The sequence below is a fragment of the Babylonia areolata genome, chromosome 8 (assembly GCF_041734735.1).
Source record: "Babylonia areolata isolate BAREFJ2019XMU chromosome 8, ASM4173473v1, whole genome shotgun sequence".
NCBI classification, from domain to species: domain Eukaryota; kingdom Metazoa; phylum Mollusca; class Gastropoda; order Neogastropoda; family Buccinidae; genus Babylonia; species Babylonia areolata.
The window spans coordinates 17,079,323-17,105,107 of NC_134883.1; the positions used below are offsets into that span (position 1 = coordinate 17,079,323).

Here is a 25,785-nt window from a genome sequence, read left to right on the forward strand (position 1 = left end):
GGGAGGTCTGGTTATGTGGTGGTAAGGTCAAACAGAGGTCAGGTAACAGAGATCAGATCAGACAGAGAGGTTAGGTCACATAGGAAGGTCAGGTCATAACAGACATGTCAGGTCACAGGGAGGTAAGGTCATGGAGAGACCAGGTCACGGTTCGTCAGTACAGGTCACAGGGAGGTCAGTACAGGTCACAAGGTCAGTACAGGTGACACTGAGGTCAGGTCATACGGAGGTCAGGTCACAGAGAGGTCAGGTCACAGAACCGAACCATGCAGAACACCACAGAGCTGAGGACACTGACAAGTGCAACATGCGCCAAAGTGATGCTGTGAGCGGGAACAGAGAAAGTCCCACGGCAGAAACAGGGAGAAAGCTGAGGCAGAGAGACAGTATACAGAAGACACAGTGAGTTTCCCTGTGTATGCATTACCAGTGTGCTGAGCATGGCATCGTAATGCTGTCCTGAACCCTGCACACAGAACAATGCGTATATATTGGATCATAACAACACTCTATGTTTCTGTACAAGACATGGGCATCATAAAAACACATTGTGTGTGTACATGACATGGGGGATCATAACACACTGTGTGTACATGACATGGGGGATCATAACACACTGTGTGTACATGACATGGGGGATCATAACAACACACTGTGTGTACATGACATGGGGGATCATAACAACACACTGTGTGTACATGACATGGGGGATCATAACAACACACTGTGTGTACATGACATGGCGGATCATAACAAAACATTGTGTGTGTGTGTGTGTGTGTGTGTGTGTGTGTGTACATGACATGGGGGATCATAACAACAGATTGTGTACATGACATGGGGGATCATAACAACACATTGTGTGTACATGACATGGGGGATCCTAACAACACATTGTGTATGTGTACATGACATGGGGGATCCTAGCAACACATTGTGTGTGTGTGTGTACATGACATGGGGATCATAACACACTGTGTGTACATGACATGGGGATCATAACAACACATTGTACATGTATACATGACATGGGGATCATAAAAACACAGTGTGTGTACATGACATGGGGATTATAACAACGCAATGTGTGTGTGGACATGACATGTGGGATCATAAAAACACACTGTACATGACATGGGGATCATAACAACACATTGTGTGTGTGGACATGACATGTGGGATCATAACAACACACTGTTTGTACATGACATGAGGATCATAACAACACACTGTGTGTACATGACATGGGGGATCATAACAACACATTGTCTGTGTGTGTGTGTGTGTGTGTGTGTGTGTGTGTGTGTGTGTGTGTGTGTGTGTGTGTACATGACATGGGGATCACAACAACACATTGTGTGTGCATGACATCGGGGTCATAACAACACACTGTACATGACATGGGGATCATAACAACACACTGTGTGAATAGAACAGAATAGAATAGAATAGAATACTTTTTATTGTCATAAAACCTTAAAGTTTATAAGACACAATGAAACATAAACATGAGCATATTCAGAAGAGAAACATTCATGAACAAATTTCGCCAGCCTTGGCTGTATTTCTGTTAGAAGGATCAATTCACTACGCTTTGCATTTGGACGACATATATCGATTAGGAATCTGTGTCTGTAAGTATTGTACTTTACACAATTGTCTAAAAGGTGAATCTCATCTTCTAAACTGTTACAAGTATCACACAGTTTTTGTTCTTTTGGTGTATTTTTATATCTTCCCTGTTCGATTTGTAAGTCATGGGCGCTGATTCGTAACATCGTCAGTGCTTTCCTGTGTTGTGTATTTGCTGTATTCTTTAAATACGGTTCAATTTTATAATTTGTCACAGCGTTCTTGTTAAATGCTAATTTAGATGAACTGTCATGTTTCTGTTTCCAAAATTTTATATATTCATTTTCAAGCTTCTTGGATACAGCATGCTTTAATCTTTTAACACTAAAAGTGAACTGATTTTTCCAAACATGATCTAATCCAGTGCTAGTTAATACATTTCTTATGAAAAGTAGCCCCTGATCATTTTCATTTGTTTGACGATACATGCAGTGTACATGACATGGGGATCATAACACACTGTGTGTACATGACATGGGGATCATAACACACTGTGTGGACATGACATGGGGGAATCATAACAACACACTGTTAGTACATGACATGGGGGAATCATAACAACACACTGTTTGTACATGACATGGGGATAATAACAACACAGCGTCTGTACATGACATGGGGATAATAACAACACAGCGTCTGTACATGACATGGGGATCATAACAACACACTGTGTGTACATGACATGGGGATCATAACAACACACTGTGTGTACAATGCACTGTGGGGATTATGGAAACAGGTGAAGATGGGTCACTCACTGTTAATGAAGTCTCTGCAGCTGATTGTTGACCTTGCAAATTTGATTTCATGGTGGTGACCTGTAAAAAGATGTTACAGTCAACTTCAGTGTGCCACACACACACACACACACACACACACACACACACACACACACAACATGCTTTTTAAACAGTGTGTGTGATGATTGCGAGATGCTTGCAGACATGGTCTTCATAGTGAACAGAAGAAACGAAGAAACATGAGACAAGATGGAGAAACGTGTGCTGAAGTCAGATCCTCAATCCTTGCCAGATTAACCTGAATGTTCCACACACACATGTATAGACTTACTGCACTAGCACACACACACACAGATACTTGATGGACATACACATACTTACAGAAGTTTTGATATCATCAATGGAGGTGACGACAGTCTGTAGAGTTGCTGTGGTGCTAGAGAGGTCGACGGTGTTACCAATGTCTGTTGCAGCGCTACTGAAATCCATGCTTTTGATGTCATCCAGTTCCTGAAAGTGTTCCGTTGCCAGCATCATCATGGCACACCACACACACACATACCATCATACACACACACATCACACACAGAGATACACACACACATCACACACAGAGAAATAGACACATACACAGACACAAACACACACCATTGCTCACACACCACCACACACACACACTATCACAACACACACAGACACACACAACACCACAATCAAACACCATCACTGACACACAGAATCACACTACATGAACACACACGCACACATGCTGTGTTCAAAAGATAGTTTGCTACCCTGTGTTCAAACAGTAAATCAATGCACTTTGTTTAAGAAATAGTTCCCTACACTGTGTTTAAGAAGTAAATCCCTAGACTGTGTTCAAGAATTAAATCCATGCACTGTGTTCAAGAAGTAAATTTTGACAATGTGTTCAAGAAACAGTTCCTATCGCTGTGTTCAAGAGGTTGTTCCCTATGCTGTTTTCAAGTTGTTCCCTACGCTAAGTTCTAAAAGAGGTCAATAATACAGAAAAAAAGAAAAAAAAAGGAAAGAAAGAAAGAAAAAAAACCCCAATCGAAAGCTTACATTTTCTAAGCACCAAAAGTACATAATAAAACTGCACTCCCCATCATCCACAGAGACAGACAGACAGACAGAAAGACAGACAGACGTACAGTCTTGAAGTCTTCAATCTTGGTCAATGCACTGTCCACCACACTCTTCAGTCCCAGAGCTGTGTACAGCGTTTCGTCATTCTGGCAATCCCTGTCATTATCATTATCACAGTTATTATGGTCATCGTCATTATCACAGTAATTATGGTCATCGTCATTATAAGTGATTATGGTCATCATCATTATCAGTGGTTATGGCCATTGTCACTATTACAGTGATTTTGGTCATCATTATCACAGTGATTATGGTCATTATCATCATTATGGTCATCAGCATGATCACAATGATTATGGTCATTATCATCATTATGGTCATCAGCATTATCACAGTGATTATGGTCATCGTTATCATCATTATAATCATCGTCATTGTCACAGTGATTATGGTCATCAACATCATTATGGTCATCAGCATTATCACAGTGATTATGGTCATCGTTATCATCATTATAATCATTGTCATTGTCACAGTGATTACTGTCATCAACATCATTATGGTCATCATCATTATCACAGTGATTATGGTCATCAACATCATAATGGTCATCATCACTGTCAGAGTGATTATTGTCATTGTCATCATTATTATCACAGTGATCATGCTCATTGTCATTATCACAGTGATTATGGTCATCATCATCATTATCACAGTGATTATGATCATCGTCTTTATCAGTAATTATGGTCATCATCATTATCAGTGATTATGGTCATCATCATTTCAGTAATTGTCATTATTAGTGATTATGGTCATCACCATTATCAGTGATTATGGTCCTCATCATTATCAGTGATAATGGCCATCATCATTATCACAGTGATTATGGTCATCATCATTATCAGTGATAATGGCCATCATCATTATCACAGTGATTATGGTCATCATCATTATCAGTTATTATGGCCATCATCATTATCACAGTGATTATGGTCATCATCATTATCAGTTATTATGGTCATCATCATTATCACAGTGATTATGGTCATCATCATTATCAGTTATTATGGTCATCATCATTATCACAGTGATTACAGCCATCATCATCAATATGGTCATCATCATTATCACAGTGATTATGGTCATCATCATTATCACAGTGACTATGGTCATCATCATCATCATTATGGTCATCATCATTATCAGTGATTATGGTCATCATCATTATCATTATGGTCATTGTCATTATCACAGAGATTATGGTCATCATCATTATCATTATGGTCATCATCATTATCAAAGTGGTTATGGTCATCATCATAATCGCAGTGATTATGGTCATCATCATTGCAAACATCCTCTTTGTTGTTAGCATCATAAGAATCATGACTACCACCCCCACCACCATTGTGTTGTTCCTTCCTTTCAGGGATCTTATAATCAGCCACATTCACTGAGAGGACCTCAAACTGTTGTGTCAATATCATTATCAATGATTCATTTTAACCACATGATCTTCTATTAGGAGATACCATGGCAGTCAGTTAGGCGTTGGACTTCTGATCCTATGCATACCAGTGATCAGTGTTCAAGGCCCCATTTCTGCATGGCGTCATGCACTTGGGGAAAGACACTTTATTCCAGTCTTCCTCACTCAAACCTGGTGTGAATGGATATCCGACTTCGACTAGGGAACAAATGTTAACACAGCAGAAGGTGAGGACTGGACCTTTAACTTTATATCATCTGTTATGAAAACTATCATAATTCTGACATCAAAATCGTTGACATATTAATAATAACCATTAAGTCACATTAAACGACAATTACAGTACCACTACTATGTCTTCTGTCACTTCAAACCACAATTACAGCACTACTACCATGTCTTAATCATTATCATTCCTTTATTCCTTTATAGCTACAATTTGTACCACTAATCATCATTATCATTACCACAGCTATATCATATAACAAGAACACAGACACACTATACATGATTAACATGAACACAGCTACACATCATAACATGATCAACATGAACACAGCTAAATATTACAAAGTCCACAGCACACTCTCTCTATCTTCCTTCCCCATTCCCAGCAAATGGAACTGACGTCATCAGATTGTTGAGGGACAATTGAAGCGTTTCACCATTCACAGAAAAGGTGATATTGCTCAGGTCCACGCCCACATCAAAGCTTTTTGTGTACTGCACACACACACACACACACACAATTAGAACACGATCATTGTTATACTAAATCAGCAGATGTCCCCACAGTCATACCCTACCATCATAAGGATGTCCCTACCATCATTAAGATGTCTCCATAATCACATGGATATCCCCACAATCACAGGGGTGTCCCCACAGTCATGAGTATGTCCCAACAGTCACAGGGATGTCCCCACTGTCACAGGGGTGTCCCCAGTCATGAGGATGTCCCCACAGTCACATGGATATCATCACAGTCACAGCGATGTCCCCACAGTTATGAGGATGTCCCCACTGTCACAGGGGTGTCCTCATAGTCATGAGGATGTCCCCACTGTCACAGGGGTGTCCCCACAGTCATGAGGATGTCCCCACAGTCATGAGGATGTCCCCACAGTCACAGTGATGTCCCCACAGTCATGAGGATGTCCCCACAGTCACAGTGATGTCCCCACAGTCATAAGGATGTCCCCACAGTCACAGTGATGTCCCCACAGTCATAAGGATGTCCCCACAGTCACAGGGGTGTCCCCAGTCATGAGGATGTCCCCACAGTCACAGGGATGTCCCCACAGTCACAGGGGTGTCCCCACAGTCATGAGGATGTCCCCACAGTCACATGGATATCGTCACAGGGGTGTCCTGACAGTCACAGCGGTGTCCCCACAGTTATGAGGATGTCCTCACAGTCACAGGGATGTCCCCACAGTCACATGGATGTCCCCACAGTCATAGGGATGTCCCCACAGTCACATGGATGTCCCCACTGTCACAGGGATGTCCCCACAGTCACAGGGATGTCCCCACAGTCATGAGGATGTCCCCACAGTCACAGTGATGTCCCCACAGTCATAAGGATGTCCCCACAGTCACAGGGATGTCCCCACAGTCATGAGGATGTCCCCACAGTCACAGGGATGTCCCCACAGTCATGAGGATGTCCCCACAGTCACAGGGATGTCCCCACAGTCATGAGGATGTCTCCACAGTCACAGGGATGTCCCCACAGTCGTGAGGATGTCCCCACAGTCACAGGGATGTCCCTATACAAACAGAATCAAGCATGGAAATGTAGACATTGAAACAGAAGTAGACTCACAACAAAGTTGCAATCCATCCACATGGTCAATAGGCTGACAGACACAATGTACTGTTCCAGTCTGTCTACATGGTCAATAGACTGACAGACACGATGTACTGTTCCAGTCTGTCTTCAATCGTCAACAGACTGATAGACATGATGTGCTGTTTGCCTTTCTTCATGATCAACAGACTGACAGACATGGTGTGCTGTTCCAGTCTATCCACATGGTCAATAGACTGACAGACACGATGTGCTGTTTGTCTGTCCATGTGGTCAACAGACTGACAGACATGACAAACTGTTCCAGTCTGTCTTCATGGTTAATAGACTGACAGACAAGATGTGCTCACCTTTTCCAGTCTATCCATGTGGTCAATGGACTGACAGACATAGCGTTCAGTCAAAGCTCCAGTCATGTACATCAGTGTGCACACCAACATCACCAGAGCTCCAAAGATGAACACCAGTCCCACAGACCTGCACACACACACACACACACACACACACACAACCATGATTGCATACATACATACAGAGACACACGCATACCAATACACACATGGGACAAATCTCAGAGTTCCGATACAGCTATCTGAGACAAAGACAATACAAGGACAGGATAGAGGCTAAGGACTCACCCCATCAGACAGACAATGTAGGGACAGGATGGAGGCTAAGGACTCACTCCATCAGACAGATACTATAGGGACAGGACGGAGGCTAAGGACTCACTCCATCAGACAGACAATACAGGGACAGGACGGAGGCTAAGGACTCACGCCATCAGACAGACAATATTGGGAAAGGATGGAGGCTAAGGACTCACACCATCAGACATACACACAATGTAGGGACAGGATGGAGGCTAAGGACTCACGCCATCAGACAGACAATATTGGGAAAGGATGGAGGCTAAGGACTCACACCATCAGACAGACACACAATGTAGGGACAGGATGGAGGCTAAGGACTCACACCATCAGACAGACACACAATGTAGGGACAGGATGGAGGCTAAGGACTCACACCATCAGACAGACAGACAATGTAGGGACAGGATGGAGGCTAAGGACTCACGCCATCAGACAGACAATGCAGGGACAGGATGGAGGCTAAGGACTCACACCATCAGACAGACAATATAGGAAATGATGGAGGCTAAGGACTCACGCCATCAGACAGACAATGTAGGGACAGGATGGAGGCTAAGGACTGACACCATCAGACAGACAATATAGGGACAGGATGGAGGATAAGGACTCACACCATCAGACAGACAATATAGGGACAGAATGGAGGCTAAGGACTCACGCCATCAGACAGACAGACAATGTAGGGACAGGATGGAGGCTAAGGACTCACGCCATTAGACAGACAATATAGGGACAGGATGGAGGCTAAGGACTCATGCCATCAGACAGGCAATGTAGGGACAGGATGGAGGCTAAGGACTCACGCCATCAGACAGACAATATAGGGACAGGATGGAGGCTAAGGACTCATGCCATCAGACAGACAATGTAGGGACAGGACGGAGGTTAGGACTCATGCCATCAGGCAGACAGACAATGTAGGGACAGGACGGAGGTTAGGACTCATTCCATCAGGCAGACAGACAATGTAGGGACAGGATGGAGGCTAAGGACTCACACCATCAGACAGACACACAATATAGGGACAGGATGGAGGCTTAGGACTCGCACCGTCAGACAGACAATGTAGGGACAGGACGGAGGTTATGACTCACGCCATCAGGCAGACAGACAATGTAGGGACAGGATGGAGGCTAAGGACTCATGCCATCAGACAGACAATGTAGGGACAGGATGGAGGATAAGGACTCACACCATCAGACAGACACACAGTGTAGGGACAGGATGGAGGCTAAGGACTCACACCATCAGACAGACACACAATGTAGGGACAGGATGGAGGCTAAGGACTCACGTCATCAGACAGACAGACAATATAGGGACAGCATAGAGGCTAAGGACTCACACCATCAGACAGACAATATAGGGACAGGACGGAGGCTAAGGACTCACGCCATCAGACAGATGCCGCCACAGTTGGAAGCGGCGCCGCGCTCCGTGGGATTGTCGTGCACACTGCTGCAGCATGCCCCCAGCACCACCCCCACCAGCATCATCAGCCCCAGCAACCCCAACAGGCCTGCCAGGCCTACACCCGCATACCACCTGTTCTCACACACAGACACACATGCATGCACAGACACACACACACACACACAACTCACACACATGCACGCACACACACACCTCACACAAGCACACAGACACACACATGCATGCACGCACACACAACTCACACACATGCACACACACACACACCTCACACACACAAGCACGCAAACACACACACACACACACATGCACACACACACACACCTCACACACACACACACACACACACATGCACGCACACATACACACACACACACACACATACACCATTTTCTTTGTGGATTAAAAACATTTCATTGTTTACTTTGCACACAACACAGCTCATTGATATCTAATATATATTACTTTTGTCCATTACAAATACAGTTCTGCCTCATGTGAGTTATCAAAAGGCTGCATGTGAAAATCTGTGACCTGTTTCTATCTGTTCATGCCAGTTCTGCTGTCCACAAACAACTGTGGGATGTTTTATACACTTCAAAATTTCCCATACATTTTCTACACACTGGTTATCCCCAACATATGCAAAACCATAAACATTTGAAAACATATATTTGTATACATGTTATATATTTGACATGTCTTCTTGCCACTAGTATCTAAATGAAATCACATTTTGTTTACCTTAAAAGGTAACCTCTTTCATTCATTCTTGACAATCTTAACCAATAACCAATGCATTTCATATATGAATCGTTGAATTGGATAATAATTTCTTAATTCTGTTTGCTCTATGACACCATACAAGACTGAAACTAACTCATGTTGAGAAATAAATACTCAAATATAAATACACATTTACAACAACGACTCTTTCGTTTCCATATATCTTTCTCCTTCCCCAAAACCAATGCTATTAGATTTATTCATATCATCTCTTAATTCCATGCAAGTTATTTAGCTGCCTCTGTTGTCCAATACCACTGCTGATATTAAAATACAAAAAATCACTAGGATAGAGACAGACAGACAGACAGTGCAGGTGAGAGAAGGAAGAAGAAAGCAGCTACCTGTAGGTGTCGTAAGGTTTGGCCAGGTCCACCCAGTCACCCACATAATCGCGGTAATCAGATGCCTTGTCGTTCATCTGCAGGAGAAAACAGAAAAGGTGGAGGGTGAGGATGAGGGCAGGAAAGAGAGTGACTTTCAGTGATGTAAAAATTAACAGTGGTGTACTTACTTCCTGCCCACTTTGCCCCTTGGTGTGTAGAGCAGCAACGAAGAAACACCGACTCTAAACCTAAACCCTGCACTCCTGGCCTCAGATTATTATTTCCTACCCCACCCCTCCTGCGGCAAAACCTGTGGCAGTATGTGCGTGTGTGTGCGTGTGTGCTGTGAGGTGGTGGTGGTGGTGGTGTGTGTGTGTTGTGTGTGTGTGTGTGTGTGTGTGTGTGTGTGTGTGTGTGTGAGAGAGAGAGAGAAAGAGAGTTAGGGGGCAACTCTGTGAGTGTGTGAATTATGGAGCTATATGCAAGTGTAGCTACACAAATGCATGCATGTGCTCATTATGTGGAAGTCAACATTATAGGTGTATATATGTGTAAGTGCATGAGCATGTAAAATACATGCATGTGTGTTTGTATGTGTGTGTGCGCATGTGCATGCATGATCCCACCAAGTGAAGCGATGTGTGTGTGAACCTCACACAAGGCATTTATGCCAGTGTGTTAGTGTATGTGTATGGGGGAGGGTTGGGAGGAGGGGGGGTGTCATTACATATAATAAAAGGACTTCTCCAGAAATGTATCTTAAACATGCAGAGACAGACAGGCATACTGACAAACAGACAGACAAACAAACAGGCATAGCGCAGTGACTTACATCCGTTTTGAAGGTGGTTATTCTGTCAAGCAACCCGGCGATCTGATCATTATAGATTGTGTCCATTTGTGTCACGACGTCAATATCTGTAATCACAATCATCTGGTCATTATAGATAGTGTTCATTTGTGTCACAACGACAATATCTGTAAGTACAATTATCTGATCATTATAGTGTCCATTTTTCCCATGACCTCAATATCTGTAATCAACAATCTGATCATTATAGACTGTGTTCACTTGTGTCACAACGACAATATCTGTAATCAACGATCTCATCATTATAGATTATGTTCATTTGTGTCACAACATCAATACCTGTAATCAATGATCTTATCATTATAGATTATGTTCATTTGTGTCACAACATCAATACCTGTAATCAATGATCTTATCATTATAGATAGAGTTCATTTGTGTCACAACGTCAATACCTGTAATCAATGATCTGATCATTATGTATAGTGTTCATTTGTGTCACAACGTCAATACCTGTAATCACAATTATCTGATCATGATAGATTATGTTCATTTGTGTCACAACATCAATACCTGTAATCAACAATCTGATCATTATAGATTGTGTTCATTTGTGTCACAACATCAATACCAGTAATCACAATTATCTGATCATTATAGATTGTGTTAATTTGTGTCACAACATCAATATTGGTAATCACAATTATCTGATCATTATAGATTATGTTCATTTGTTTCATATCGTCGACACCTGTAACCAACGATCTCATCATCAAAGATTGTGCTCATTTGTGTCACAACGTCAGTGTCAGTAATCAATGATCTGATCATAACAGATTTTGTTCATTTGTGTTACAACGTCAATACCTGTAACCAACTCTGCCATCGTCAACAGCATCCTCCTCATTATAATCAGCAAAATTAGTACCAATTTTCATCATTCTATTTATCATCACCATCATCACTTCACCAGCTTCAGTACAAATGTCATACCCACCACCACCACCATTACCACCACTACCAGTGCAGGTAGCAGCAGTAGTGGCTTCTGTCTCACAAGACAAGGAACAGGGTCTGTTGGTGTTCACACCATGGAGTCTGAACAGTGTTGGTGTTGTGCAGTGTATGATGCAGTGTGCATTTTTGAGAAGTGTAAGGTGCAGTGCACAGCTTTGTGCAATGTATGGAGCAGGGTACAACTTTGCGTAGTGTATGGTGCAGAGTATAACTATGTGTACAGTGTACAGCTTTGTGTAGTGTACATCTTTGTGTGATGTACAGATTTGTTTAGTATATGACGCAGTGTACAGCTTTGTCTAGTGCATGGTGCAATGAACATCTCTGTGCAGTGTACATCTTTGTATAATGTACAGTTTTGAACAGTGTATAACTTTGTATAATGTACAGTTTTGAATAGTGTATAACTTATAGTGATGTACAGTTTTGAATAGTGTATAACTTTGTGTGATGTACAGTTTTGAATAGTGTGTAACTTTGTGTGATGTACAGTTTTAAATAGTGTATAACTTATAGTGATGTACAGTTGTACAGTTTTGAATAGTGTATAACTTATAGTGATGTACAGTTTTGAATATTGTATAACTTTGTGTGATGTACGGTTTTAAATAGTGTATAACTTTGTATGATGTACAGTTCTGACTAGTGTATAACTTTGTGTGATGTACAGTTTTGAATAGTGTATAACTTTATGTGATGTACAGTTTTAAATAGTGTATAACTTTGAGTGATGTACAGTTTTAAATAGTGTATAACTTTGATGTAGTTTTGAATAGTGTATAACTTTGTGTGATGTACAGTCCAACAAGCATTTCTACAATTGCTTTTCTTTCAGTGGTGAGGTCTGTGCTGTCAGGGAGCTGATATGTATTCTAGGCATAGTTTTGATGGTCAGTGTGGATGTACTTACCAACCTCAGTGCATATGCCAGTGCAGAGGCACCTATCAGTGTCAGTAAATGTGTCCACGGACATTTTCCTACCAGTGTCAGTTTATGTATCAGTGAAGATGTACCTATATATGAGTGTCAGTTTATATCAGAGTTGTCAATGCATGTATCAGTGCAGATGTACCTCTCAATGTCAGTGATTGTATCAGTGCAGATAATGCATGTATCAGTAACTCAGTGCAGCTATCTATGAGTGTCAGTTTATATCAGTACATATCAGAGTTGCCAATGCATGTATCAGTGTTGATGTACCTATCAGTCAGTGTGTATATAAGTGCAGGTGTATCTGTCCCTGTCAGAAGAAGAAAGATAAACAGGAAACATACTGTTGGTTTGTGCTTCCACTTCAGTTTCGATAGCTGTGTCCATGTCTTCCTTCATCTGAAACACACTAACACTGTGTCACACACACACACACACACACACACAAACACTGACACACACATACTCACACACACACACACACACACACATACTCACACACACATATGCACATACACACACATCACACACGCACACATACACACACATACGTGCGCACGCGCGCGTGCACGCATACACATACATACACCCACACACATACAAGAGGCAGACGGGTAATGACAGAGACATGTATACAGAGACAGAGAAAGTTAGAGAGAAAGACAAAGAGAAAGAGAGAGCAAGAAAGATGAAGTTGTTTTGGGTTAGTACAATGAAAGAAAGGGAGCAGAGTTATTGTTTGTGAAAGGCGTAGTGACTGAAAGATGTAATGAAAATATGCAGTGATTGAAAGACAGTGACTGAAAGATTAGCGACTGAAAGATAGTTATTGAAAGATGTAATGATTAACAGATTAGTGATTGGAATATACTGACTGAAAGATTGGTGATAAACAAAAAATTGTCATAACTGAAAGAAGTTTTGAGTGAAAGCAGATTGAAAGAATAGTGACTGAAAGATTAATTACTGAAAGATAGTGGTTGAAAGATAGTTATTGGAAGATGTAATGATTAAAAGATTAGTGATTGGGAGATAGCAATTGAAAGATTAGTGATTGAAGGATGCAGTGATTGAAAGATGCAATGATTGAAAGACATACTGATTAAAAGATCAGTGACTGAAATATGTAGTGATTGAAACATGCAGTGGTTGAAAGGCGTAGTGAATGAAAGATGTAGTAACTAGTGTGCATTGATTGAAAGAAGTAGTGACTGAAATATGCAGTGATTGAAAGAAGTTATGACTGAAATATGCAGTGAATGAAAGATATAGTGACTGAAATATGCAGTGACTGAAAGAAGCAGTGAATGAAAGATGTAGTAACTAGTATGCAGTGATTGAAATATGCAGTGATTGAAAGAAGTAGTGATTGAAATATGTAGTGATAGAAAGAAGTAGTGATTGAATTATGCAGTGAATGAAAGAAGTAGTGAATGAATTATACAGTGACAGAAACATGCAGTGACTGAAAGATGTAGTAAATGAAAGATGTAGTAATGAAAAGATATGAGTATTGAAATATTATTGACTAAAAGATGTAGAGATAGAAAGATATAACAACTGAAAGAAGTAGTGAAAGATCACAGAATGAAAGATGCAGTGATTGAAAGAAAAGTGATTAAAAGATGTGGTGACTGAAAGATTTGTGACTGAAAGACGTAGTAACTGAAAGACGTAGTGATTTAAAGATGCAGTGACTGAAATATGTAGTTACTGAAAGATGTAGTGATTGAAATAAATTGTAATTAAAAGATGCAATTATTGAAATATTTATTGACTAAAAGATACAGAGATTGGAAGATGTAATAATTGAAAGAAATAGTGATTGAAAAATCAGAATATGAAAGATGTAGTGATTGAAAGATAGGTGATTAACATTTGTGGTGACTGAAAGATTAGCAATTGAAACAATGTAGTGATTGAAAGACTGATGGCTGAAAGATAAATGATTAACAGATGTAGTGAATGAAAGATTAGTGGTTGAAACAATGTAGTGACTGAAAGACTGGTGACTGAAAGAAAAGTGATTAACAGATGAAGTGAGTGAAAGATTAGTGATTGAAACATGTAGTTATTAAAAGATAAGTGATTGAAAAGATGTAATGATTCAAAAATGTCATCACTGAAACGTAATGATTGAAAGATGTAGTTACTGAAGCATGCAGCAATTGTAAGATTAGTTATTGACAAATAATTATAGTGATTGAATAATTAGTGACTGAATCATGTAGTGATTGAAGAATATAGTAACTGTAAGATTAGTGATTGAAAGAAATGGTGATTGTAAGTTTAGTGATTGAAAAATGTAATGACTGAAAGACTAGTATTTGAATTATGTAGTGATTGAAAGATTACTGACTGAAACAAATAGATGTACTGATTGAGAGATATACTGACTGAAATATTAGATACTGACAGATTAGAGACTGAAAGAAGTAGCAACTGAAAGATCAGTAACTGAAAGATGTAGCAATTGTAAGATTAGTGATTGGAAGATTATATAGTGACTGAAAAATATCGTGACTGAAAGATTAGTGACTGAAAAATATCGTTACTGAAAGAGTACTGATGAAAACATGTAGTGATTGAAAGAAGAGTTACTAAAATACAAATGAGTGAAAGATGTAGTGACTGTAAGATGAGTGATTGAAAGACTAGAGACTGAAAGATCTCATGTCTGAAAGAAGTTGTGATGGAAAGATGTAATGATTGAAAGAACAGTGTTTGAAAGAAGACAGTGATTGAAGAATTAATTATTGAAAGATTAGTGATAAAAAGATTAGCCACTGAAAGATTACTGAAAGACAATGATTGAAAGATTAGTGATTGAAAGATGTAGTGATTCAAACCTGTAATGATTGAAAGACATACTGATTGAAAGATTAGCGATTGAAAACTGTAGTGATTGAAGATGTAGTTATTGTAAGATTAATGAGTGAAGATGTAATACGAATGGTGTAGTAACTGAAAGGCATACTGAATAAAAGAGTAGTGATTGAAAGATGTACTTACTTAAAGATTGGTGACTGAAGATGCAATGTGAAGGACGTAATGATTGAAAGACACACTGATTCAAAGGTTAGTGACTGAAAGATGAGTGACTGAAGATGTGGTGGTGGTGTGTCCATCGAGATCGATGATGACCATCGTTGTCATCCAGATGGGGGATGGGGGGAGGGTGGTTGTGGGGTGGGGGGAAGGATGCTCATGAGTCTATCTGTGAGTGCGCAGATGGCTGAATAGTCCAATCTGCGCACGAAATGTTCGCTGACAGTTGGGGCAGACAAAGACAGGCATATCATTGTCAGGGAGCTTGTTTGCCCGTGACTTTCTGGCCTGCCTCTTCTGAACAGCTGCAGCAGTCCTGTTGGCCTCGCACAACTTGGCGCCTTTGTGCACAGCAGCGCGCCATTTGTTACGGTCCACTGCAGATTCCTCCCAGGAGTCAGGGTTGGTATCAAACGCTTTCAGAGAGACTTTCAGAGTATCTCTGAAGCGCTTCTTCTGACCTCCGTGTGATCTCTTCCCTTGTTGCAGCTCGCCATAGAAGAGCCTTTTGGGCAGCCGATGGTCTGGCATGCGCGCCACGTGTCCAGCCCAGCGAAGCTGGGACTGCATCAGGATGGTGAAGATGCTGGGAAGGGTGGCTTTTGCGAGCACCTCTGTGTCTGGGGTCCTGTCTTGCCACTTGATGTTCAGTAGCTTCCTGAGGCATGTTGTGTGGAAGTGGTTCAGCTTCTTGGCATGTCGTTGGTACACTGTCCAAGTTTCGCAGCCGTACAGTAGTGTGGGGAGAACTACTGCTCTGTAGACCTTTAGCTTGGTCTCAAGACTAATGCCTCTTCTGTTCCAGACATTTGCATTGAGTCTACCAAAAGTTGCACTCGCTCTTGCAATCCTGACATTCACTTCATCGTCGATGGTCGCATTTCGTGACAGTGTGCTGCCAAGGTATGTGAACCGCTCCACCGCACTGAGTCTCTGACCGTTGACTGTGATGTTGGGCTCAACGTAGGGTTTCCCTGGGGCTGGCTGATGGAGAACTTCAGTTTTCCTCGTGCTGATGGTAAGGCCAAAGTTCCTGCTGGCAGTGGCAAACTTGTCGACGCTGATGATGATTGAAAGATGTACAAATTGAAAGATCTACAAATTGAAAGATAGTGATTGAAAGAATAGTAACTGAAAGATCTACTGATTGAGAGACAAACTGATTCAAATGTGTTGTAATTGAAAAGGGGTGAGAAGGATCACACCCCAACACTGACAGTGGAAAACAGGAAACAGGGAGTAGAGGTGGGGCTGGTGAAAGGGAGGTAAGGTAAGCTGGTGACTGACCTTCTTGAAAACATCGGTGGACACGTCACTCTTGAAATTGGAGATCTTTGTTTTCATCTGAGTCAGATCCAAAGCATTCTGCACACACAACACACACACACACACGCACACACACACAAACACACACACAGATACCATTAGACATGCACACACACACACACACATGCCCCAACACACACATGCACATACACACACATGCATGCACGCACACACACAAATGCATGCTCGCACATGCAAGCATGTTCATACATGCATTCTTTGCATTTATCTAGTGGCTTGTCTTGTTTGACATCTCCAACCCCAACACCATCTCAGCCCTACTCTCCCTCCCCATCTTCTCCTCATTCTGAATGTTAATGTGACCAATGTGATCACACTGCTCTTGCGCCTTAAGACTGCGTCAGTATTGTGTACTATCTAAGCGTGTGTATATTTTTTTTATGCTTTAACCCTTTCGCTGCCAGGAAAATAAGATTTAAGTGAAATCTATTTGCCAGGGTTTTTTCACAAAAACGGGTATAAATTTTCAAAAAATTCTGTGCTCTTTGTTATTGGAGAAAGACCCATAAAAAGTATATATTTTCTGAAAGGTAAATGAATAAAGAATACAAAACACATGCTGTTTTCCCATTTTATGTATTTTTAGTGACATGCTGTTGTTTTGAAATCAGTGTTTTGTTTTTTGTCTCATTTTCAACTTGTTCATTACAAACATTAGTCAGGTAATTTGCACAAAAAACATAATATTTTCTGGACAAATGGATATCTGCAAACACAAAATCATACTAGAACAACTACAATATATATATATATATTTTTTAAGAGATAGATACACAATACATTGTGACTTCTCCAAGTGATAAGATGGATGTGAGGCCACGCCCCCTCAGTCTCCACCCCCCCTCCTCTTCACCCCTCTCACATGGTCACTTGATACAGTTCTCATCAGACCGCGTTGGCTGCGTGCCAAGAATATCGCTCTGCTGCTAATTCGGTCATGTCGACTGCTAACAGTTCAGCCGGCATCACTCACTGACAGTCGCATCTTGGCCACTCTCTTGATTGCTCCCTTTATTTTTTTTTATCAGATCGTCCTATAAATGTTCATCACTATCTTCTCCTTCGAATTTACGCTTCAATTCTTTCTGAGCATCAGCAAAAGAAAGAAATCTTGGTTGATTTAGTTTGTCACGATCGCATGTCTTGAGCACGGCGTCAGTCCGACATTTTGTTGAGCGAGCGAGGAGAGAAGTCAGGCAAACACTTGGACAGTGACCCAACCAAAACGTTCAAATAAAGGACTGCTTCATGATGTAGATGGGGTTTCTAGCTATGAATAGAATCTAGAGAGATTCCCCAGGCTAAAGCTACCACGATTTTTGTCAACGAAGTGAATGCAAACCAGGGAAAAGTCAGAATATTTTGATGACGAGTTATCTCGTCATTGTGGCAGCGAAGCATACATGCTTGCCATGACGAGTTATCTCGTCATGCAGGCAGCCTAGGGGTTAAAACAAAAAGTTTCTTTTTCCAGTAGAACTGTGTGTGTGCTTGCATGCAAAGCACAACAGTGCAACATAAAAGTAGTCATTTGGATGAGAAAATAAACCAAGGTCCTGTGTGCAGAATACACTTAGTGCACATAAAAGAACCCATGACAACAAAAGGGTTGTCCCTGGACTTTGATAAGAAAACAAATAAAATTGCAGGCAGAAAAAAAATACATATACACAAAAAACAAAGAGTGGTGCACTCAGTGCAGCGACGCACTCTCCCTGGGGAGAGCAGCCCGAATTTCACAGAGGGCAATCTGTTGTGACAAAAAGAGAAATACAATACAATACAATTCAAGACAATACAATACATGCTGTGCGTGTGTGTGTGTGCATGCGTGTGCATGTGTGTTTGCCTGTGTGTGTGTGTGTGTGTGCACGCAGGCGGTTAGATGGGGTGAATTGTAGTGAGACGTGTGAAAGCTGGAAGACTGACCAGGAAGGCGACTTGAGGATCCAGACAGTTGCCACAGGGGGGGTTGAGCGCAGCCAAGTCATTTGCAGCCGTGGTTTTCTGCGCCTCCAGCGTGGACACCTGGCCCTCCAGCACTCCCACCTCCGCTACGGTCTCACTGCTCACTGACATGCAGACACGCATCAGTTTCAGTTTCAGTTTCAAGGAGGTGTCAAAGCATGCAGACCAATTCATTTATGCAACACCACATCTGCAAAAACTTTTCTTTCTTTTTTTTAAGAGCAGATGCCTGATCTCTGCATAAACCCAGCATGCCGAAGTGGCCTGGAGAGCCTACCTTTGTGTAAAACATCACCAAAGAATGAAAAAACCAACAACAAAAAAACAAAAAAACCCAACAAATACAGACAAATAAGTAAACACAATAAAATATAGTAAAGCAAAAAACATGTACAGTGCAAATTACAGACATAAAACAAGAACAACAACAGCAACAACAACAAAATGTTGAGTACCTCCATTACTACAAATCTGTCACCATCATCACCACCATCACAGGCAGCAGAGGTGACTGGACATGACAAAGATTGACATCATGTACTGACATCATGCACTGTCATCATCCAGGGGTGACTGGACATGACAAAGACTGACATCATGCATTGTCATCATCCAGAGGTGACTGGACATGACAAAGACTGACATCATGTACTGACATCATGCACTGTCATCATCCAGGGGTGACTGGACATGACAAACACTCACTTGTACTGAGCTGATCCAGAGGTGTGTCCAGATTAGTAGCGTCCTTGATGAGTGTGGAGACGTCCTCCGACACTTTGGATGAGGCCGCTGCACAGAACTCATGACATTGACTGCACAGATCACACGACACTGACTGCACAGATAATACTGACTGCGCACAGATCATATGACACTGCACAGATGACACACTAAACTTATCACATGGCACTCACAGATAACATACTACACTGATCACATGACACTGATTTTACAGATCACATGACAGTGAGTGCATCACTCGTCACTGACTATACAAATCAGAGAGGTGAGGGCTGGTAGAGTTAGGAAGTTGTGTATCTGTGAGAGCTATGATGTGAAGGTTAACTACCTGCAAAAGCTGTGGTGTGAAAGCTATGTATATGTGAGAACTATGGTGTGAAAGCTATGTATCTGTGAGAAGGCTAGAGATCTGTAAGAGGCTGGGTATTAAGATGATAGACTTGTGACATTAAGGGCATGATGGTTAAGGTTAGAAATGGAGCAAGGCAAAGTGAGACAGAATGAGGGTTAACAGGTAATGGTTATACACTCACTGTCTACATAATCTTTCAAGACGTCAGACAGGTAATGAAAATTGGTGTCTCCAAGGCGTCGGAATTGCTGGAAGGAGGAAAGAAATTTTTTCACTGTCAACTTGTGGTGACAATAATGGCCACAGAGACACATCATTATATAAAATCAGTCAGAGTGACACAAAGAGACACATCATGAAAAACAATGGTCACACTGACACACACACAGACACATATCACTCAATCGGTCAATGATATCAATTCCACATAATGACAACATATCTATTTGCCACATCACACCACTACATATCTGTTTACCACGACACACCACCACACAATATCTATTTACCAAATCACATTTATCGCATGATATCTATTTACTGAATCATCACTACACACCTTATATATTTACCACATCACATGAAAACATATTTATTTACCACATTGTTTCACCACTGCGTATCTATCTATCATATTTGTTTACCACATCACGTGATTATATATATGCTGAATGCATGTGGTACAGTGATGTGGAAGATGCCATGTGGTGTTGTGGTGTTTTGTGGTGGAGTGATGTGGTATATACACAACACCACATGGCATCTTCCACATCACTGTACCACATGCATTCAGCACATCACACCACAACATTATATCTATTCACCACTAAACACCACTACATCATATTTGCTCACCACATACAACCAATATCTATTTACCATATCACACCATTGCACAATATATCTTCTCTGCATTACACCCCCACATATCTAATAATCTATTCTCCACATTAAACCACCACACAGTATCTGTTCTCTACATCACACCACCACACAATATATATTCCCCACATTAAACCACCACATGATATCTATTCTCCACATCACACCACCACACAACATCCATCATTCACATCACACCACCACACATCTATACACACTCTGTCAATGTTGTCGACAAAGGTGTTAAAGTCATCTGTAGCATCACCAAAGGAGTCGTTCAGGCCTTTCAGGTTTTTGTGCATCTCATCACTGGTCACATAGACACACGCTGCCCCCGTGCTGCATGGGACACACACACACACACACACACACACACCATGAAATAAAAAGCATGCACATGTACGCAGACAAAGATATAGATATAGACAGATAGACATTGATAGACATATATATATATATCGAGAGAGAGAGAGAGATCATAGATATATAGAGAGATATATATTTTAAAAAAATCAAAATCAAAAAGCAGTGCCATTAAACAATTGTGGAATCAAGAAAAGAATATTACACAGAGCGAGAGAGAGAGAGAGAGAACTGTTTCAATGTACGGCCACCAACCTGTATACATGTGGATACATGTGTTATTCACACACACATATGAAAACCAAACCTTGAGTTGGATGAACAACAAAATGAGAGAGAGAGAGAGAATAAAAGAGAGACAGACAGAGAGAGAGAGACAAAGAGAGAGAGAGAGAGAGAGAGAGATGAACAGACAGACAAACAGAGCAAGAGAGAAAACTCACATGATGAACAGTGAGAGAATGGAGAGGGAAATAGCGAAGGCGACCCTCTTGCACTGGTCGTTGGGGCCTTGGTGTTGGATGCGTTTACCACCACAGTTGCCACAGCAACGACAGCAGCAGAAGCAGCAGCCAACAATGGGGAATATAATGATGAAGAGAAGGCCGATAACGATGCACAGTGCGTAGCCCACGAACTGCTTGGCAAGCTGTCCACATGAATCACAGCCTGTGGGAACTGTGTGTGTGTGTGTGGAGGGGGGGGGGGTATGTGTTTTTCTTGGTGGTTTGTGTGTGTGTATGAGTGTGTGTGTGTGTTGGGTGGGTGCGGGGGGCAGGGGAGACAGTGCGTGCGTGCGTGCGTGTGCGTGTGTGTGTGAGGGGGTTGTGTGCAGTTTGGTTAGGTGTGCATTTGTATGTAACATTCTCCAATTTAGGGAACTCAATAAAGATTTTTCAAAAGACTGAAATTAAAATGAATCAAATAGAAACACAAGCAGTGAAATACTAGTGGCATGGTGCATAAAGTAATGCTAGATGTGCAGAATACCATGAACACTGATATATCAGAAGCATGGTCCTTAAGGTAATAGTGGAATACCAGTGGCATCGCCCTTGAAGTTATGCTAAACCCATAGAATATAATGCCAGTGAACAACAAAATAAAAAGTGAAGTGTTCTGAAAAACAGTTTGAATTCTTTTGTTGAAGATCTGACAATGTATCCAGACACTTTTCTGTTTAATCACCACACTGTAGTTTCTTCAGTCGTTTGCATGGAATGTAGCAGAAACATAAAGTATCTGAAATATCTGTTGAAAGTAAAAGGAAAGAAAGCTGTCTGATGAAGAAATGGTTATTCTAATCTATAAAGATAATAAATTCATAGTCACCAAAATAAGATTTAAATTATAGACACAGTAAGTCAAGAAGTAGTTTTATCTTGATTTTGTCAAAATTATGTCATATTTGACATATCTTGGTCAGGTACTTGAGTGTATTGGTAACTCCTCCTCTCAATCATGATTCATTACCTATATCTGTACCCCCTTAATCTCTCCATCATGAATTGTTACCTGTGTGATGAATGTATATGATGCTTATATTTGCTTAACATTTAAGCATTTTATATCTTTTATGTACTGATGTTGATACTGAATGACTGTGAGACTATAATCAGTGGATGTTTATGATTGTGAGTTTCCACATTAACTTAGCATTAGAGGATTTTATGCCTTTTATGTGTTCATTCCGTGTACTGTTTGTGTAGCAAACACCACACATAACTCTCTCTTGTTGAGATAATAAAGTTGTCTGTATCTGTATCTCTCCATCATAAATCATTACATTTATATCTGACCTTCTCTCAATCACAAATCATTACGTCTATCTGTACTCCCCTCTCTCCATCACGAATCATTACCCGTACATAAACCCCCCTCTCTCCATCACAAATCATTACCAGTATATAACCCCGCCCCCTCTCCATCACAAATCATTACCAATATATAAAACCCCCCTCTCTCCATCATGAATCATTACCAGTATATAAACCCCCTTCTCGCCATCACAAATTGTATATAAACCCCTCTCTTTCCATCACAAATCATTACCAGTACATAAACCCCTCTCTCTCCATCACGAATCATTACAAGTATATAAACCCCCTCTCTCCACCATGAATCATTACCAGTATATAAACCCCCTCTCTCCATCATGAATCATTACCAGTATATAAACCCCCCCTCTCTCCATCACAAATCATTACCAGAATAACCTCCCCCCCCTCTCTCCATCACAAATCATTACCAGTATATAACCCCCCTCCCCCCCTCTCTCCATCATGAATCATTACCAGTATATAAACCCCCCCTCTCTCCATCACGAATCATTACCAGTATATAAACCCCCCTTCTCTCCATCATGAATCATTACCAGTATATAAACCCACCCTCTCTCCATCATGAATCATTACCAGTATATAAACCCACCCTCTCTCCATCATGAATCATTACCAGTATATAAATCCCCCTTCTCTCCATCATGAATCATAATCTGTACATCTGACCCTCCTCCTCTCAACCATGAATCTTTTACCAGTCTATCTGTACCTTTTTCTCTACATCATGAATCATGACCTGTACAGCTGTACCTCCTTCTCTCCATCATGAATCATTATCTGTATGTCCATATATATTTCTCTTCATTATAAATCATTACTTGTACATCTGTATGAAACAGGACAAAGTGAAAAGGTGAGTGGCCAGGTAAAAAAAGAGATAAACCATATGACAATTCAGTAAGAAAAAAAAAAGCAGACCAGGGTAATTAAGCGTTTGATATTAATACAAACACAATTGTCACAACACTGGCACACATGTTTTGCAACATGCACAAGAAGAGATGGTAGTCCCGGGTGTGGCTGAGTATGGGGGGCTCCAAATGAGCGGTGTGGGAGTAATGCCACTGAAATGGTGCAGATGATGGGGTGGCAAAAAAAAAAAGAAAAAAAAAGAAGGGACAGTAGTGAAGTCAATGACTGGACAAAGGTCAGGACAAAGAGAAGAGACAGAGTGAAGGAATAGGTGAATAGTTCTTACATCTTGCCAGGTGTCAGCAATACTGGACTTCCCATCCATTATGTCTTTTGCCATATCTGCACACATCAACACACACTCTTTGTTTTGTGCAATGATGACATGTACTGTCTGAAAAAACAACAACATGCCACTACTGACTGTGTGTGACAGAGTGAGTTTCGAATGCCTGTGGCCAGAGGAAGAACGAAATTTTTGTTTGTACATTTCGAGTACCTGTATGAATGTGAAAATGTTTTGCACGTGGTAAGTGTGGGTGAATCGTGAGCTGTGCATGTTCATGTTTGTGTGTGCGTATATGTATGTGCTGTAGTGTCAGTCTGAATGCATCAGAGCTCGGGTGATGTGATGTGGTCTGTGTGCCTTGAATGTTCCGAACATCAGGTGGGAAAATTTATTTTGTTTATTCGAAATGTAACTAATGATTGAATAGTTTGTGAATATAGTAGTTTTTGCTGTTAGTTTTGAAATGTTTGCTTTTTGATAAATCAATACTTTTTTGTGTATTTGTGTAATTTATAAGACGTGACTCATGAATGAATATTGTATTGTTAATTGGAAAACTGTATGAATGCATGAGTTGTGTGAAAGAATAACAAATATAATAAAATAAAATAAGGGAACAGTAAATGAAGGGGGAACATTGAAAATTAGCTAGGAATAATTCAAATGGAGTGTGCCGAGAGCTAAGAACTGAAAAAAGTGTTGTCAGGGCTCCATGTGACTGGCCACGGAGTGGAGGGACCTTGAACTGAAATGTTCACTGAGGAGGTGCCCGAGTTTTCCCACGAGTGAGTGGACACTACTGTGAGTAGGCTGCTATCCAGCCTAGGACTGAGGCGATCCTGGAACTGGATCATCAGGTTTTTGCAAAGAAATTTGACTTCTGATAGTCAAGACATTTGTTCCTGTGTTTCTTAAAATTATTTTTTTTCAGGATGAAGAGAGTGTGAATGAAAGATTTTTTTTCTTGGTTTTAATAATTATAATTGGCTCAGGGAAAATTTCCTTGTGTCTGTTTTTTTGTTTGTTTACTGAGAGAGTGAGAGACTGAAGACTGAACTCGCAAAAAAATATTTCTTCCATTATCTTGTCTGTCTCCTCACCCACTTAGTAACACTGTGTATAAACACCATGAGTGTCGTATAAGAACACAACAAAGTACAGTACACACCACACCGATAGTACACAGTACATTACACATCAGACTTCTATATCATATAGTCTGTGTACAGACCATAAGTTTTGTCAAAGAACACACAGCAGTACAGCACACATCACACCAATATTACACAGTACA

At 40.9% G+C, this 25,785-nt stretch overlaps 1 protein-coding gene across 3 annotated transcripts in view; it reads right to left on the reverse strand.

The window, feature by feature from the left end:
• LOC143284586 (prominin-1-A-like) overlaps nucleotides 1-25,785 on the reverse strand; it is a 66,124-nt gene that overhangs the window by 19,994 nt on the left and 20,345 nt on the right. For all 3 annotated transcript variants that reach the window (XR_013055572.1, XM_076591406.1, XM_076591405.1), the window contains exons 3-19: nucleotides 24,489-24,544; nucleotides 21,893-22,098; nucleotides 21,305-21,425; nucleotides 20,386-20,452; nucleotides 19,814-19,900; nucleotides 19,070-19,212; nucleotides 17,081-17,158; nucleotides 13,090-13,144; nucleotides 10,819-10,904; nucleotides 10,005-10,081; nucleotides 8,836-8,988; nucleotides 7,141-7,267; nucleotides 5,606-5,700; nucleotides 3,551-3,641; nucleotides 2,757-2,885; nucleotides 2,394-2,453; nucleotides 428-466 (exon numbers count right to left, since the gene is read on the reverse strand). Coding sequence is in view for 2 of the 3 variants with exons in the window: in XM_076591406.1 (XP_076447521.1) it covers nucleotides 428-466; nucleotides 2,394-2,453; nucleotides 2,757-2,885; nucleotides 3,551-3,641; nucleotides 5,606-5,700; nucleotides 7,141-7,267; nucleotides 8,836-8,988; nucleotides 10,005-10,081; nucleotides 10,819-10,904; nucleotides 13,090-13,144; nucleotides 17,081-17,158; nucleotides 19,070-19,212; nucleotides 19,814-19,900; nucleotides 20,386-20,452; nucleotides 21,305-21,425; nucleotides 21,893-22,098; nucleotides 24,489-24,544 (1,670 nt within the window). In the remaining variant the exon portion in view is untranslated. The remainder of the gene's footprint in view (nucleotides 1-427; nucleotides 467-2,393; nucleotides 2,454-2,756; nucleotides 2,886-3,550; nucleotides 3,642-5,605; nucleotides 5,701-7,140; nucleotides 7,268-8,835; nucleotides 8,989-10,004; nucleotides 10,082-10,818; nucleotides 10,905-13,089; nucleotides 13,145-17,080; nucleotides 17,159-19,069; nucleotides 19,213-19,813; nucleotides 19,901-20,385; nucleotides 20,453-21,304; nucleotides 21,426-21,892; nucleotides 22,099-24,488; nucleotides 24,545-25,785) is intronic.